Source organism: Paroedura picta, chromosome 1, assembly GCF_049243985.1.
Source record: "Paroedura picta isolate Pp20150507F chromosome 1, Ppicta_v3.0, whole genome shotgun sequence".
NCBI lineage: Eukaryota > Metazoa > Chordata > Lepidosauria > Squamata > Gekkonidae > Paroedura > Paroedura picta.
This window is the reverse complement of record NC_135369.1, coordinates 61,788,167-61,803,679: the sequence shown is the minus strand read 5'-3', so window position 1 is coordinate 61,803,679 and position 15,513 is coordinate 61,788,167. Positions and strand designations below refer to the sequence as shown.

Below are 15,513 nucleotides of genomic sequence, written 5' to 3'. Positions count from 1 at the left end.
CAATGGAACAAAAATAACATTGTAGAGAACTCCTGGGCTCTTCTAAAGTTTTACTTGCACCAAAGAGAAGCTATTTCATTTATATTTCCAAGTAAATTAGTTTTCAGTTGATGTAGCCAAAAGGAGAGGTTTCCAAGACCAGAAACATAAAAGGCCTGTCCTTTGTCAAGCCAAGGTCATATAGCAAAAATTAACAATTGGAATTAGGAAAACCACCCTGAGATAATGGCAAAACTACTTCCCCCCTTCAACCCCCCTGCAGTAATTCCACTGTGAATTAGGTACCCACATGCTTGGGAACAGAATTCTGAGTAATGTGGCCTTTGCTGGTGGTCTGAACCCACTAAACCTGTGAAAAATTGTAACATCTACAAACAGGGATTAGAAAACTGTGGGATTTAAAAACAAAGTAATGGTGAACATTTCAGAGCTCAGTGGAACAAGATATCCATTTCTTCAGATCCATGAATATAGGTACAAACTGAAGAAATATGGCTAAGGACTTTCCTGCATAAAAGCCAGTTTGGTGTAGTGTTTAGGAGTGCAGATTTCTAATCTGGCAGTCCTGGTTTGTTTCTGCATTCCCCCACATGCAGCCAGCTGCGTGACCTTGGGCTTGCCACAGCGATGATAAAGCTGTTCTGATCGAGCAGTGATTCCAGGGCTCTCTCAGCCTCACCCACCTCACAGGGTGTCGATTGTGGGAAGAGGAAAGGGAAGACGATTGTAAGCTGCTTTCAGCCTCCTTAGGGTAGAGAAAAGCTCTTCTTCTTCTTCTAAAGGTCACATGATGGGGGAGGGGTTAGCACTTCTCTCTCAGTTCCCCTGCCATGCTGCTCAGTCTAACATGTTGACAAACCCACAGCAGGGACAGAAGACCATTCTATGAGCCAGGAGATTATGGGGATACAGCTGCATGAGCCATTTCAGGGGCCCAAAATGTTAATGTCTACAATGCATAACTTAGCTTAGTATTTTAACTGAAACAAGAATACCAATATTTATCAACTTCCTAACGTGTTTTATAATTGAGAGACACTCAAAGTAAATTTATAAAGCATTTGTTTCAAAAGCCTAATAAACAATTTCTTAAAAACTACATAATAAAATCTCTTACTTTAAAATAGTTATGGATCTCATTAGAAATAAACTGATAAAAAATCTCTCGTTCTGTTGGTTCAATGAGACGATCATGGAAAACCCGGGCTGATTCATGCACAAGGAGTAGTGCTGTGGATTCTTTTGAGGCTATGACAGACCTATGGGCTTGCAGCAAACCTCGGAGTACCTGTTAACAATGTCAAACAAAGCTGTAAATTTTAGATCAAAAGTACATCCATAAGAACATCTTTCTTTATCACATTGCAGGTGACCTTCTGCAGTAAGATTCAGAATATTCAGCAGGATGAACAGAAAAATATAGAGTAAGAAATCTAGAATACAACCATTAAATACACAGAACTGCCATGATTTATAGGGAGCAAGATGCATAAACCATTGATAGATCAATAGGATTAGTGTGATTTATACGCTAACACTTTGCAGGAAAGACAGCACATATGTTTCTTATACAAATTATGCATAAATAAATTAGACAAACATCTCAATCAATTGTGTTTCTTATCTCAGAACACAGCTCTCTTTTTGGCCCTACCCAACTAACCCTCTTTTCCTAACTGAATTTCACAGCTGTGCAAAGGGAAAGGCAAGTGAGGTATTTGCCTCAGGTGTACAATGCTAAGGGATGCAGAAAAAGTATATGATGACTAAAATAAGCATTGTGTTATTATTATTGTTACTTATGTATTTACCTTTTTTTTCAAAATAGCTACGGTGAAAGGTAGGGAATGCAATTTTATATTCTTGTTTCAGGTACAAAATTATGTTATGGTTTTAATAATTCCCAGTAGCCCAAACATGCTGTGTCAAAGCCTAAATTATGATATTATAGCGGCTCTCATGTTCAATTATGTTATACTTGCAAAAGTGGTAGTATAGGTTAAAGAACTCCACCCTTGTGACACTTTGCCCCATTCTAACAAATAAATTCCACTTTTGTTACAGCTTTGCTATTTGTCTTTCTTGACTAGCACCATACTTTAACCATTAACTAAAATATAAAACATGTATGTGATAAATCTATACATCTTCTCAGTTTAACAAACCTTAAAAAGGTCTTGCAGGTTAAACGTATAATGGCATTTGGTTGGAGTTGGAAGCATTGTACAAGACATTTTGTAGTACAGAGCAATAGAGGAGCATGTTAAAAGATCGGTGCACTTCTGAACCTCTATCGAGAATCTGTTGTTATAAAAGTATATTCCCAGACGTACCTACAAAAAACAAAATATATAACTTTAAGCCATTTCCCACAAGGCCTTTCTCCTCCACTCCAGGCTAAAGGCGTTCCCAGGCACCCGGGCAGCACGGCCAGGTGGCTGGGAACGTCTCTCTTCCCCCCCCCCCAGGTCCCGGCTTCTGGGCGGCGAAAGGAGCAGGCCTGCTCCTTTTGCCACGCAGAAGCCTTTTGCGCACCCTTCCTCCCAATGTCCCGGCTTCACTGCCGGGTGGCGAAGGCTCTTCCCCCGGCCCCCTCACCTCTCGAACTGGCTTCGTGGCTCCTGATTGGCCCCTGCGAGTTTTTATCACGGACTCACCCCGCCCCTTTCTCCTCCCACATTGCCCTTAGCTTTTTATTCCTGTGGAGCGGTTTACAGATGGGAAACAGGACTATGCTTTTCAGTCTCCTTAGGAGGAACTAAAGCATCTATACTATAAAGAGGATATTATATTTTTCTTCCTAAAGGCCATCCTCCAGACTCCTTATTTCCTACTGGGGCCATCTTAAACTCTTGTACCTTATTCCTAAACTCTTAAAGGTTAAAAAAAATCACTTTGCAGATCAATCTTCAAGAAATGTTAGGGCAATTAGCTTTTACTCCCTATTACGCAAACCACCTCCAAATATCTCTTGCCTGGCAGCCAGAGGAGGAGGAGGAGAAGATGAAGAAGAGTTAGTTTTTATATGCCACTTTCCTCTCCCCACAACAGACACCATGTGAGGTAGGTGAGGCTGAGAGAGCCCTGATATTACTGCTTGGTCAGAACAGCTTTATCACTGCTGTGTCGAACCCAAGGTCACCCAACTGGTTGCATGTGGGGGGAGTACAGATTCAAATCCGGCTTGCCAGATTAGAAGTCCATGCTCCTAACCACTACAACGAGCTGGCTCTCCTGTCTACATTACATGCATGCCATATGATAAATAAATAATTAAATCCTTCAATCAATCCCTATTTGGGATTCCTCAAGGGAATGAGATGAGCAAAGACCTGACACAGAAGCATGGTGTTGCCTTTAGCCGCAAGAAGTTGCTACCATCCAGCCGAAAGGTATGCTTATTTCTGATGAGGTGAACTGGATTTCACCTGGGAGAGGTTTGGGGACTTTCCCATTATCAAGGACAGGCTCTCCTTCTGAATTTTCAAGGTGATGTTACTTGTTGGGTTAATTGGAGGCAGCCTGGTTATTACAGGGTAGAACTCTTAAAAGGGAGTTCAGACAGCCAAGAAGGGAGGGAAATGGAATGGTCTCTGACAACTAAGACACTAATCAGAAGAACAGTCTACAGAGGGTATATGGGAGTGGTTGAAAAACTGTTCCCTCAATTTGCTCTGGCCACAATGAGGCTGACTCTCCCACTGCAGCAGAACACTGAAGGGTGCTGCAGTGCCAAAGGGACTGGCTCGTCAACACCTCACAGAACTACATTAGCAGTCTCTGGAAAACTTAGCTGTCTGTGCTGGTATAGGGAATAGTGACATTAAAGAGGCAGCAATGCTTATTCACTAATGTCACAAATTTTGATCTATTAAATAATACAGCTAAACAATTGTGATAAATAAATAGCCCCTAAAACAGAATACTATAAACTGAAACATTTAATTGTATGTATATTTTTGAAAATTTTGATAGAATTTTATTTACAACAATTCCCAAGTTATAATATATATATATATCACCTGGAAAATGCGCTGCAAAGATTGTAAGGAAGTTGCAGGCAAAGCTAACATGCAAAAATGTGTCAAAAGGCGAGTGCTAATCTGTTTTCTTCCTTCACCTGAAGCTGTACAAGATGCTACCAAGGACATATCCTGGACATGCTGTGAGGAATATGAAAAAAGATAATTTTTTTAAACAATGGAAAGCTATTTTAAGTGTCATTTTACTAGATAAAGATAATATACTGGCAGTATATTGATGCATTATACAGAATCAGCCTATTTTCCCACATTTGAAAACTCAAGCTTTCACATTCATATACTATATAAAGTGTTATAAAAATTGGCAGTAATGAAGATATAAAGGTAAAGGTAGTCCCTGTGCAAGCACCGAGTCATGTCTGACCCTTGGGGTGATGCCCTCTAGTGTTTTCTTGGCAGACTCAATACGGGGTGGTTTGCCGTTTCCTTCCCCAATCATTACTGTTTTACCCCCCAGCAAACTGGGTACTCATTTTACCAACCTCGGAAGGATGGAAGGCTGAGCCAACCTTGGGCTAGCTGCTGGGATCGAACTCCCAGCCTCATGGTCAGAGCTTCAGACAGCATGTTGGCTGGCTGCCTTACCACCCTGCGCCACAAGAGGCTCTAATGAAGATATACAAGTACTAAAAACTGGCAACAATCCCTAAATATGCATATAACACATTTAGTATAAGTACTTATGACTGCTGAACATAGTATCATTAATATTTAATTATAACAAATTATACAAAATATTAGAAATAATGAAGAATCAATACCTTCCATACAAGCTGATGGGTATCATAAAATCCTCCCAAATCCAGAAACTGTCGGATGAGCTCAAGTGGTGGCTGGGCCCCATACTCTTCTGGTATTGGCACATTCAGATCATCAATGAATACTAACACCTTTGAATAAGAATATTACCAGCCAATATGAAGTTTACTGACATAGCATTTTTAAAAAGTACTGGATATACACCTATCACCTGCAGTCTGTACCGTAGAGCAGTGGTCCCCAACCTTTTTATCACCGGGGACCATTCAAAGCTTGACCATTTTATTGAGGCCCGGGGGGGGTAGTCTTTTGCCGAGGGGTGTCGCCACTGCCTGAGCCCCTGCTCCACTTTCTTTTCTGTCGGCGCCTCTGACTTCACGCCACCTGCTGGGGGGCGTTGCCAGCAACAGCTGCGCAGTGCCATACCAAGGGGGAGCCTCAGCCATGGTGGCTGCCATAGAGCACAAAAGGTGAGCCGGTGGCAGAGTGGCAGGGCAGCCCCCGAGATAATGGCTGGGGAGGAGGACGAGGAGGAACCGCGGCCCGGTATTGACTGATCCACGGACCTGTACCGGGGGTTGGGGTCCACTGCTGTAGAGGAAGGGAAAGGTGTTTGTAAGCTGCTTTGAAGTGAGGTATAAAAACTAACTCTTCTTTTTCTAGGTTTCTGCCTTGCACACCACTTCTAAGGATGGGAAGGCCCTGTAGACCACAAAAGTTGCAGCTCCCAAAACAAATGATTTGCAGTCCTTATTGGGGGTGCAATTCCCTTTGAGTGGGTGAATTAGAGGTTGGTTTTCCTTAGGATCTAAACACCTAAAGAGATTCAACTTCTAATCAACTTACTCAAGGTGGATATGGAAACACTAGCTCCTGAGGAATAATAATAATAATAATAATAATAATAATAATAATAATAATAATAATAATAATAATAATAATAATAATTTATGTTTAACCCACCCTTCTGAAATTCTCAGAGCAGATGACAACAGTAAAATCCACATACAAGTTTAAATATTTAAAACAATTACAATATACAAATGACCCCTTCTCAAATTTCCAGAAAGGGGAGTCCTCTAGCAGGGAGTCAATCTTATGACTTCTCCATATAGTGAGACCAGCTGTTTTGGTGGATGTTTTTGTGGGCCTTGACCATAAGTCCAGTGGAACAGTTTAATCTTACAGGCCCTGTGGAACTGATTAAAGTCTTGCAGGGCCCTGATCTCTCCCAGGAACTCACTCCACCAGGCTGGAGCCAGGGCCAATTTCTCCTCCTTTAGGCCAGGGATCCTGAGCAGATGTTGATATGTAAATCATAAAATTCTTGGGGAATTATAAGTGAAGAAGGATGTCTAAAGAACACAAACAATCAAATGATTGAGTGCTATGCACATAAAAACCTAGGGCCCTTCTAACATCCAAGGAATGTCATTCCCTTTTCTGGGGATTTTTGGGATTGGGGCAAGAGGAGAGCAGAATTAATATAGGAGTTCACTTTGGGAATAAATAATGGATCTATGCACATCATTAATATGGAAAACACAAAGATCATTGTCAACAGATAGTCAGAAAATCTAGGAGCTGATGATACACCATTTATTTGTATATCATGCAGTTTGCGTTTGTAATATATTGCATCATAGTGGCCTTCAATAAGCCATGCAATTTATATCAGTGCCACCTTAGTGTCTGTGTTTGTTTGTTGGCAGTCACATACCCACTGGGGTGATATGATTCTGTAGTAGAAGAACCCTCTTGCTTAATAAGATCTTATTAACACAATGCACACAGCCTTTTCCATAAACCTTATTAATCTGATTAGTGTGCTCAGTAGTGGTAATTAGGAAATGAGGTGCATGTGGCAGGATTCTGCCCCCAGAGTATTCCTGTCATAGCAAACACAGTAATAAAATGAGAAGTTGGATTAGGTTGGCACCTTTATAAATATCAGTTAAGTGTTAAGAAATTGTTCTGTGGTGCATTATTATTTTTTTAGTATCATTGCAGGAAAGCAGGATGGGGACAAATCCCAGAATTTGCTGACTCTGTCTATTGCTGGATCTTTCTACCACTGATTGCCCCACCAGCTCCAAGGGGTACTAGTTGCCTGCAAAGACATCACAATGATGAACCAAAAGTTTGTGATTTATTTCCGTGTACATTCATCACCATCCATTATTATAGCTTGTCTCCCATTTCTTACCTGTTTTGATCGTGGAGCACCAAGGATGTCTTTACTTTTCGTTACTAGTTTCTGAAGAATCAAAGCATGTGTTTGGGCAGCACTGGTGTGGGCACTAAATTGTATTGTGGTAACTACAGCATCTTTTGTATGTTCTGGATATGGGTTATCTGGATCAGGAATCCCTTTTGGTGAATTCACATCTGAATCTTAGATAAAATTAATAGTGCAATCAATAAATGTCTCTCTCAGCACTGTAATGGATTTCACTACTGCTATTACCTCTGCTAGTTTTAGTTTATTTCCTAATGACAACTATGATTTAAAATGTTTCTCTTTTGCCTACTAAATTCAGTATACTGTACTGTCCCAAGACAGGAAGAAGAATTAGGTTTACTACCTTTCTACTCCATCATTTAACAACTACTTCACATGCTGAAATTAATATATATGAAACTTATCTTCTTAACTACTATGTGTCAGGCACTGAAAATTCAAGGATTAAAAAGGTTATAACAGGCACTATAAACCTAGGAACAATAGCATCCAGTGTGAGCAGACATGCATGAAACATTTTAATGATTTCATTTAAATATTGTAATGGTTCTAAGAAGTGATATGCTCAAAGCTAAGAAAACCTAGAAATGTATCTGTAGTCTTTGTTAAGATTTATAGAATACATAAGCCCTCTTCAAGCATAATGAACATGGGTGGTGGAGGAAGCAGGATTGCAACAGCCATTTTTTGCTTCCAGCCTACACATATTGACTGAATGTATAAAATTTTAAGGAACAATTTAAGGTTGCCAGGCTGGGACCAGGACAGGGGGAGACCCAGAACTGCAACACAGCAATATCATCTGTGAAACATCTTTGAATAGTTTTGCTCAACTATTGAGATATTCCCAGCATTGCTAGCAGTGAGCTGATGTCACTTCATGGGTTATGGCAGCTAACTGGAAGGCTGTTGGCATCCCTTTCATTTTTAATGTCATTTTTACCTAGGTCTGTTTAAATACCTTCCCCTACATTCCTTTCCCCTCCCAGCACAGAGTCTCAGCTGTTTGTCAGGCTGTGCATGGGAGGTGGGCTGGTGTTGGAGGCATTGAAATGCCCAAAACAACTGATATACTGAGAGAGGCTTATATCAATAATGGGATCTGGGTGATCAGGGAATACACAAATCAATTCAGTCTGAATCAAAACAGTACCACATTTCTTCTTGGCGCACATCACTAGGGCTGGCATCCATTTTTTTTAATGTTCACTGCCCAACCCCACCCTTTTTGGGTAGATTTTGGGTGGTAATCCATGAGGTGGAAAAAAATGTTTAGATTCCAAGCAAGAGGCTATCATGTGAATTTATTCCACAATGGACAAAAGAAAGTACAGGAAAAACTAGTTCAGGAAAGAACAGAAAAAATGGGAAGAGACTAGGACAGCATGGGGATGTTAACAAAATTGTCTGGAAACAAGAAAAAGTGGTAACACCAGAGAATGAAAAATGGAACAATCTGGAAAATGTATAAGATTAGGTAAACCCACGTACTTGAGAGACCGCCTTGTGCCCTATGTCCCAGGCAGGGCTTTACGTTCAGCTGACACCAACCTACTGACCATCCCTGGCCCAAGGGAGGCTTGTCTGGCCTCGACCAAAGCTTAGGGCCTTTTTGGTCCTGGCCCCTACCTGGTGGAATGAGCTCCCGGTGAAGCTATGGGCTCTCAGAGAGCTTTCTGCTTTATGGAGGGCCTAAAAAATGGAGCTCTTCCACCAGGTCTATGGTCGGGGTCAGTACTAGAGCCACTGTTATGGGTCCCCTCCTGGTTGGAGCAATTTACATCTGCTTCAAACATCTGGCCCCCTGTTGCCTCTGAAGCTATGTAAAGGATATGATTTTTCGCCATCTTGAATTTTGAATTTTGTAATGTTGGGGTTTTGTAGTGGGGGGTTACATGGTTTTATCCATTTTATTGTATGTTAAATTTTCTTGAATTTGTATGTAACCTGCCAGGAGCCAGTTCCAGGAGTGGCAGGCTAAAAAATCAAATAAATAAATAATAAATAAATCAGCTGATTCAAGGGGGGTGGCAGGTTACAGTGGATGAGCGATAGGGTTGTGAGTGTCCTGCATAGTGCAGGGGGTTGGACGAGATGATCCATGAGGTCCCTTCCAACTCTATTATTCTATGATTCTATTATTCTAGGTTTTAAGCTGCTAGCAGATTGCTATATAAAATGGGAAGCTCAGCATTCAAAATATGCTCAACAAAATATGAGTTTTCTTTTGGATGGAGGCCACAAGCAGAAACCCTGATCAGAATCTTCCATGGCACATTTTACAGAGAAGATGAAAATAAGCATGGCAGAATGTTCTTGCTGTGGCCTGCATACCCTGTTCATCCTGCTCTCCTGGGATCTCCCCACACCTGGAAGGACTTCTCTCTCTCTCTCTCTCTCTCTCTCTCTCTCTCTCTCTCTCTCTCTCTCTCTCTCTCTCTCTCTCTCTCTCTCTCTCTCTCTCTTTCTCTCGCTCTCTCTCTCCAACCACCACCATATGACCTTTGTAGGAACTGCCCACAAGAAGGGTCAGGACCCCCAGCTTCTCTTCCAAGTTTTGAGGCTTTGCCTTCTGCTATCTAGTGCCACTTACTACCTTCTCCACTAAGAGAGTAGCTACTGGCTAACTGACTGACCTTCCCTTCTTCCTGGTGCTCCTTTTAAAATTGTGTGTCCAATATACAAAATGGGTTCCTGACCTGGTTCATGTGGGTTCCTGACCTGGTTCACAGTTATACATCCAAGCGGGGATTCATCTATAAAAAGTTATCAATTTCTACAGTTGACTGTAAAGGGGTATACGGGAGATTTATCACATTTATCAAATGGTAGATGAACCCACAAGAGGTTCAGCCATACTGGACTTAATACTGACCAACAGGCAAGAGTTGGTGGATGAGGTGAAGGAGGTGGGGACCCTAGGGGGAAGTGACCATGTCCTCATAGAATTCCTTTTGAGATGGGGAGCCAAGGAAGCTTGTAGCCAGACACGGATGTTGGATTTTCATAGGGCAAACTTTAATAAACTCAGAGACATGATGAGTGTCATACCATGGACAAGAATGCTGGAAGGGATGGGAGCATGTGAAGGGTGGGTAATACTCAAACAAGAGCTATTGCATGCTCAATCAATGACTATACCAGAAAGACGAAAACACTGCAGGAGCTCTAAGAAGCCTATTTGGATGAACAGAGAACTTCAAGAGGAACTAAGAAAGAAAAGGAAAATGTTCAGGAAATGGAGGGAAGGACAGAGCTCTAAAGAAGAGTACCTACAGGTTACTAGGCACTGTAGATCATTCATCAGAAAGGCCAAAGCTGAGAGTGACCTAAGACTGGCCAGGGAAGCCCATTGTAACAAGAAAAGATTTTTCAGTTATGTGAGGAGCAAACATAAAGTAAAGGAGGCAATAGGCCCACTGTTGGGTGCGGATGGACAAACTCTAACGGAAGATGCAGAGAAAGCAGAAAGGCTTAGTGCCTATTTTACATCTGTTTTTTTCCACAGGTCAAAGTGTTTAGGCACATCTAGAGATGGCCGTAACCAAAGGATAGTGTCTGGGTGGCAGGTTAACATGGATAGAGAGGTTGTCGAGAGGCATTTAGCTGCACTGGATGAGTTCATATTCACTGGTCCGGATGAAATGCACCCGAGAGTACTCAAAGAACTTTCCAGAGAACTTGCACAGCCCTTGTCCATCATCTTCGGAACCTATTTAAGGACTGGAGATGTCCCGGAGGACTGGAAGAGAGCAAACGTTATTCCGATCATCAAAAAAGGGAGGAAGGATGACCCGGGAAACTACAGACCAGTGAGTCTGACCTCTGTTGTGGGGAAGATAATGGAGCAGATATTAAAGGGAGCAATCTGCAAACATCTGGAGGACAATTTCATGATCCAAGGAAGTCAGCATGGATTTGTCTCCAACAGGTCCTGCCAGACCAATCTAGTTTCCTTTTTTGACCAAGTAACAGGTTTGCTGGATCGGGGAAATTTGGTTGATGTCATTTACTTGGATTTTAGTAAAGCTTTTGACAAGGTTCCCCATGATGTTCTGATGGATAAGTTGAAGGACTGCAATCTGGATTTGCAGATAGTTAGGTGGATAGGGAACTGGTTAGAGAACCGCACTCAAAGAGTTGTTGTCAATGGTGTTTCATCAGACTGGAGAGAGGTGAGTAGCGGGGTACCTCAGGGCTCGGTGCTCGGCCTGGTACTTTTAAACATATTTATTAATTATCTAGATGAGGGGGTGGAGGGACTACTCATCAAGTTTGCAGATGACACCAAATTGGGAGGACTGGCAAATACTCCGGAAGATAGAGACAGAGTTCAACGAGATCTGAACACAATGGAAAAATAGGCAAATGAGAACAAGATGCAATTTAATAAAGATAAGTGTAAAGTTCTGCATCTGGGTCAGAAAAATGAAAAGCATGCCTACTGGACGGGGGATACACTTCTAGGTAACACTGTATGTGAACGAGACCTTGGGGTACTTGTGGATTGTAAACTAAACATGAGCAGGCAGTGTGATGCAGCGGTAAAAAAGGCAAATGCCATCTTGGGCTGTATCAACAGAGGCATCACATCAAAATCACAAGTCATAGTCCCATTGTATACGGCACTGGTCAGACCACACCTGGAGTACTGTGTGCAGTTCTGGAGGCCTCACTTCAAGAAGGACGTAGATAAAATTGAAAGGGTACAGAGGAGAGTGACGAAGATGATCTGGGGCCAAGGGCCCAAGCCCTATGAAGATAGGTTGAGGGACTTGGGAATGTTTAGCCTGGAGAAAAGGAGGTTGAGAGGGGAAATGATAGCCCTCTTTAAGTATTGGAAAGGTTGTCACTTGGAGGAGGGCAGGATGCTGTTTCTGCTGGCTGCAGAGGAGAGGACACGCAGTAATGGGTTTAAACTTCAAGTACAATGATATAGGCTAGATATCAGGAAAAAAATTTCACAGTCAGAGTAGTTCAGCAGTGGAATAGGCTGCCTAAGGAGGTGGTGAGCTCCCCCTCACTGGCAGTCTTCAAGCAAAGGTTGGATACACACTTTTCTTGGATGCTTTAGGATGCTTAGGGCTAATCCTGCGTTGAGCAGGGGGTTGGAGTAGATGGCCTGTATGGCCCCTTCCAACTCTATGATTCTATGATGTAGAGGTTTTGGGCTTCCCTCCCATAGCATTTTTGTCAGTGGAAATAGTGCCAGATGGGGCCTATTTGCTATTATTCTGGTACTACTTGTCCATCCAGAGGCATGTGAAGCCAGAGGATAGGGTTAAAAGATGGATTTCAATTGCATATTTTGATCTTGAGTCTCATACTGACAGGATTTTAGCCTCTTGCTCCAATTTATCAGCTGTTTTGTCTTACCAATGAATTGCTTCAGGGCAAAGCTAGATTACTTTTTGTTGTTGTTCTAGCAACAAGCAGAACCACTTGGAGGGAGTGGCCTTCTGTATATTGGAAGTTCCTTGATCTGTAACATCACTACAATTTTATCTAAACCTCACTGAATGGAATTCAACATTGTTTATTTTGTTTGAATTGCTCCCACCATTTCCTCCAAGCAGAATTGAAAATGCAGGTAAAGGCTAAGTTTACAGCAGATGCATATGATTCTGAAAAAATGTCCTAATTTTATTTTAAAAAAATAGTATCTTACCTATGTCTTTCAATGAGGTCCGTGGTGTTCTCCGAGGACTATAAATCTGATCACCTCTGAAGTTACCAAAAGTCTTCATGAAGCTAGGAAGAATAAATGCAGCATAGCACAAAAAATCAGCACAGAATCAGAATAACACAGAGCTGGAAGAGACTACAAAGGGCTATCAAGTCCAGCTCCCCACCTTCCTGAGACCTTAAAAATTATATATTCCTCCTAAGAACTTGCAATGAAGACTCCATGCAGCATATTCTATCTATGAATAGCCCTCACCATCAGTAAATGCTTTCTAATATTTAAGTGGAGCCTCCTTTCCCATATTTTGAATCCATTGCTCCTAGCTGTTTCTAAAGCTACAGTAAACAAATTGGCCCCCTCTTCAGCATAACTCTACAGTATTGAAAAAGATAACAGTATAAGTATTCACCAGAACTTTATTTTCTTCCAGATTTAAAAATATACTGCTGCTTCAGTTGTATAATGAAAAGCACAGTGAGTCTTTAAAAAGCTGTGCATTGTATGTCATGAGAAATATGCAGATACCAGTTGCTGAATCATAGTTAACAAGGGAAGTCAAAATACAATGTATGAAAAAGACTGGAAAGAGAGGGAGTACTAAAATACTGCAGAAAATATATTTTACTTAGTGCTGCAAGAAGAAGTAGACTATTTTAGAACTACAACAAAGGGAAAAAAGAACCTTTCCAGTGGCTTAATTAAAGATCAAAAGTTTAAGAGTCTCTGTTATTTCTTTTATTTACACTTGGACTCTGCCAGAACAGTCTCTAGATTGTTTTCTGTTTTCAGTGCTTTCGTCAGTGGTAAAACAAGTCCAGTCTTGTAAGTCACTTGAAAATATAATTAGGCTAACGGACTTCTGCACTAGAAGAGCGTTAGCCGAATTATATTTTCAAGTGACTAACAAGATTTGACTTGTTTGCCACTGACGAAAATATATTTTAAGCACGCCTACACCAACTGAAGAAATAGCTGTTGCTTTCTGTTTTGTTGCCACTGATGTGTATTCTTTGATAACTTTTTAATGAACTGTTTTTAGTAAATGACTGGCAAGAAATGGCTGATGTTCAATTCTGAGTACCTCATATAAAAACAGAAACTACCACTATGAAGTCAAATAAAAATGAATTACCTCAATATGAATGGAATGATCATACCTTATAAAAAGTGTTGGTTCCATCCAATGACATATTAGGCCTCTGAATGGCCCTCGTTGGGGGACATGGCACAAATAGGCGGATGCAACAATAAAAAAGAAGGGTAGGACCCAGTGAAGGACCAGACATAGAGCAAGTAAAGAGACACTGGGATACCAATATGGCAAATCAAATATACAGATTTTTATGGAGTCTTCAAACTTCCATTGTTCTTTATTCTTTATATTCAACAAATCCCAACGCATTTCACACTTTGGCTTTTTCAAGTGACTTCAATTTCAGTCTTTTGAAAACCAACTTCGATATTGAGAAATAAACTCCTAACAGTGAATTCAATGTTTTGAAAACCAACTTTGATATTGAGAAATAATCTCCTAACAGTGTTCAATGTTTTGAAAACCAAGTTTGATATCTTAACACCGCCCGCGGCGACACATAATGCGGTAAGGGTTGGGGGGGAGGAGTTAGGGCAGGCGCTGTCCGGGATGAGGAAGAGTGCTGATTGGCCCCTTCCTCCGGACTGACAATGGGAGGGCCGCCCGCCCTCCTATTGGCTGCCAGCCGGCAAGGGAGCTACTGTGAGCCGCGCGCAGCACGGCTCGCGGTTGCTCTCTTGCCGGCGGCCCGATGTGTCGAGAGGCGCAAAGCACCTCTGACGCATCAGGCCCCCGGCACGCCGGTAATTGCCAGCCGCGCACAGCGCGACTGGCTGTGCCTCCCTTGCTGCGCCTCGCTGTTGCTCCCTTCCCGGCTGCCTGATGCGTCGAGAGGCGCAAAGCGCCTCCGACGCGTCAGGCTGCCGGCACGCCAGCAATTGCGAGCCACACTGCTCCCCTAGCGCCCGCTGTATTTCAGGTACAGCGGGCTTGATTACTAGTTGAGAAATAATCTCCTAACAGTGAGTAAGATTGTTTTAACAATTGCTACTCGTAGCTAAAGAAACACCTGTTAAAAGGTTATTTCTCAATATCAAAGTTGGTTTTCAAAATTTTGAAATTGAAGTCCCCTGAAAATACCAAAGTGTGAAACGCGTTGGGATTTGTTGAATATAAAGAATAAAAACCGATGGAAGTTTGAAAACTCCATAAATGTCTACTCTGTATATTTGATTTGCCATACTGGTATCCCAGTGCCTCTTTACTTACTAATAGAGTGATGGCAGTCTCCCACTGAGGGCCAATCAAAAGCTCTTCCCCCTCCCATCCTTCTCCTCCATGCCACTTCCTGGCACGTGGCATGAGGAGTATGAGCCAGCAGGAGGTAAGCCGGGGAGTTGGCTGTGCCCATGCCAGGCTCCCCAACCTCCTGGCTGTCAGGCAGCTTGGGAGGGCTGTCTAGGTACACTCTGATGCAGACACCTTGCACTCCCCACCCTCCTGGCTGCAGAAAGAGCTCAGGGGGTTGTCTGGCCACACTAGTCTGTGGGGGTCCTTCTGCCCTCCCTCTGCCTTTCTGCAAACTGTTTTTAAGATGGGTTTTCCTCCTGATAACCAATAACATACAAATGAGAGGTAGAAGGCTACTGTGGATTCTATCCAAGTACTTCTAAGATCAATATGATTTTATTTGTTAACCACCCTCTTGGACACTGCCGGCTCATGGCAGTTTACAGTAAAATCTTAAAAA

The 15,513-nt window shown here is 42.1% G+C and overlaps 1 protein-coding gene across 4 annotated transcripts in view; it reads right to left on the bottom strand.

Annotated features, from left to right (window-relative positions):
• The window catches only part of DNAH14 (dynein axonemal heavy chain 14), a 291,965-nt gene that overhangs the window by 109,092 nt on the left and 167,360 nt on the right, over nucleotides 1-15,513 (bottom strand). For all 4 annotated transcript variants that reach the window (XM_077340659.1, XM_077340670.1, XM_077340680.1 and 1 more), the window contains exons 44-49: nucleotides 12,713-12,795; nucleotides 7,009-7,196; nucleotides 4,805-4,933; nucleotides 4,023-4,163; nucleotides 2,166-2,333; nucleotides 1,118-1,288 (exon numbers count right to left, since the gene is read on the bottom strand). In XM_077340659.1, coding sequence (XP_077196774.1) covers nucleotides 1,118-1,288; nucleotides 2,166-2,333; nucleotides 4,023-4,163; nucleotides 4,805-4,933; nucleotides 7,009-7,196; nucleotides 12,713-12,795 — 880 coding nt within the window. The remainder of the gene's footprint in view (nucleotides 1-1,117; nucleotides 1,289-2,165; nucleotides 2,334-4,022; nucleotides 4,164-4,804; nucleotides 4,934-7,008; nucleotides 7,197-12,712; nucleotides 12,796-15,513) is intronic.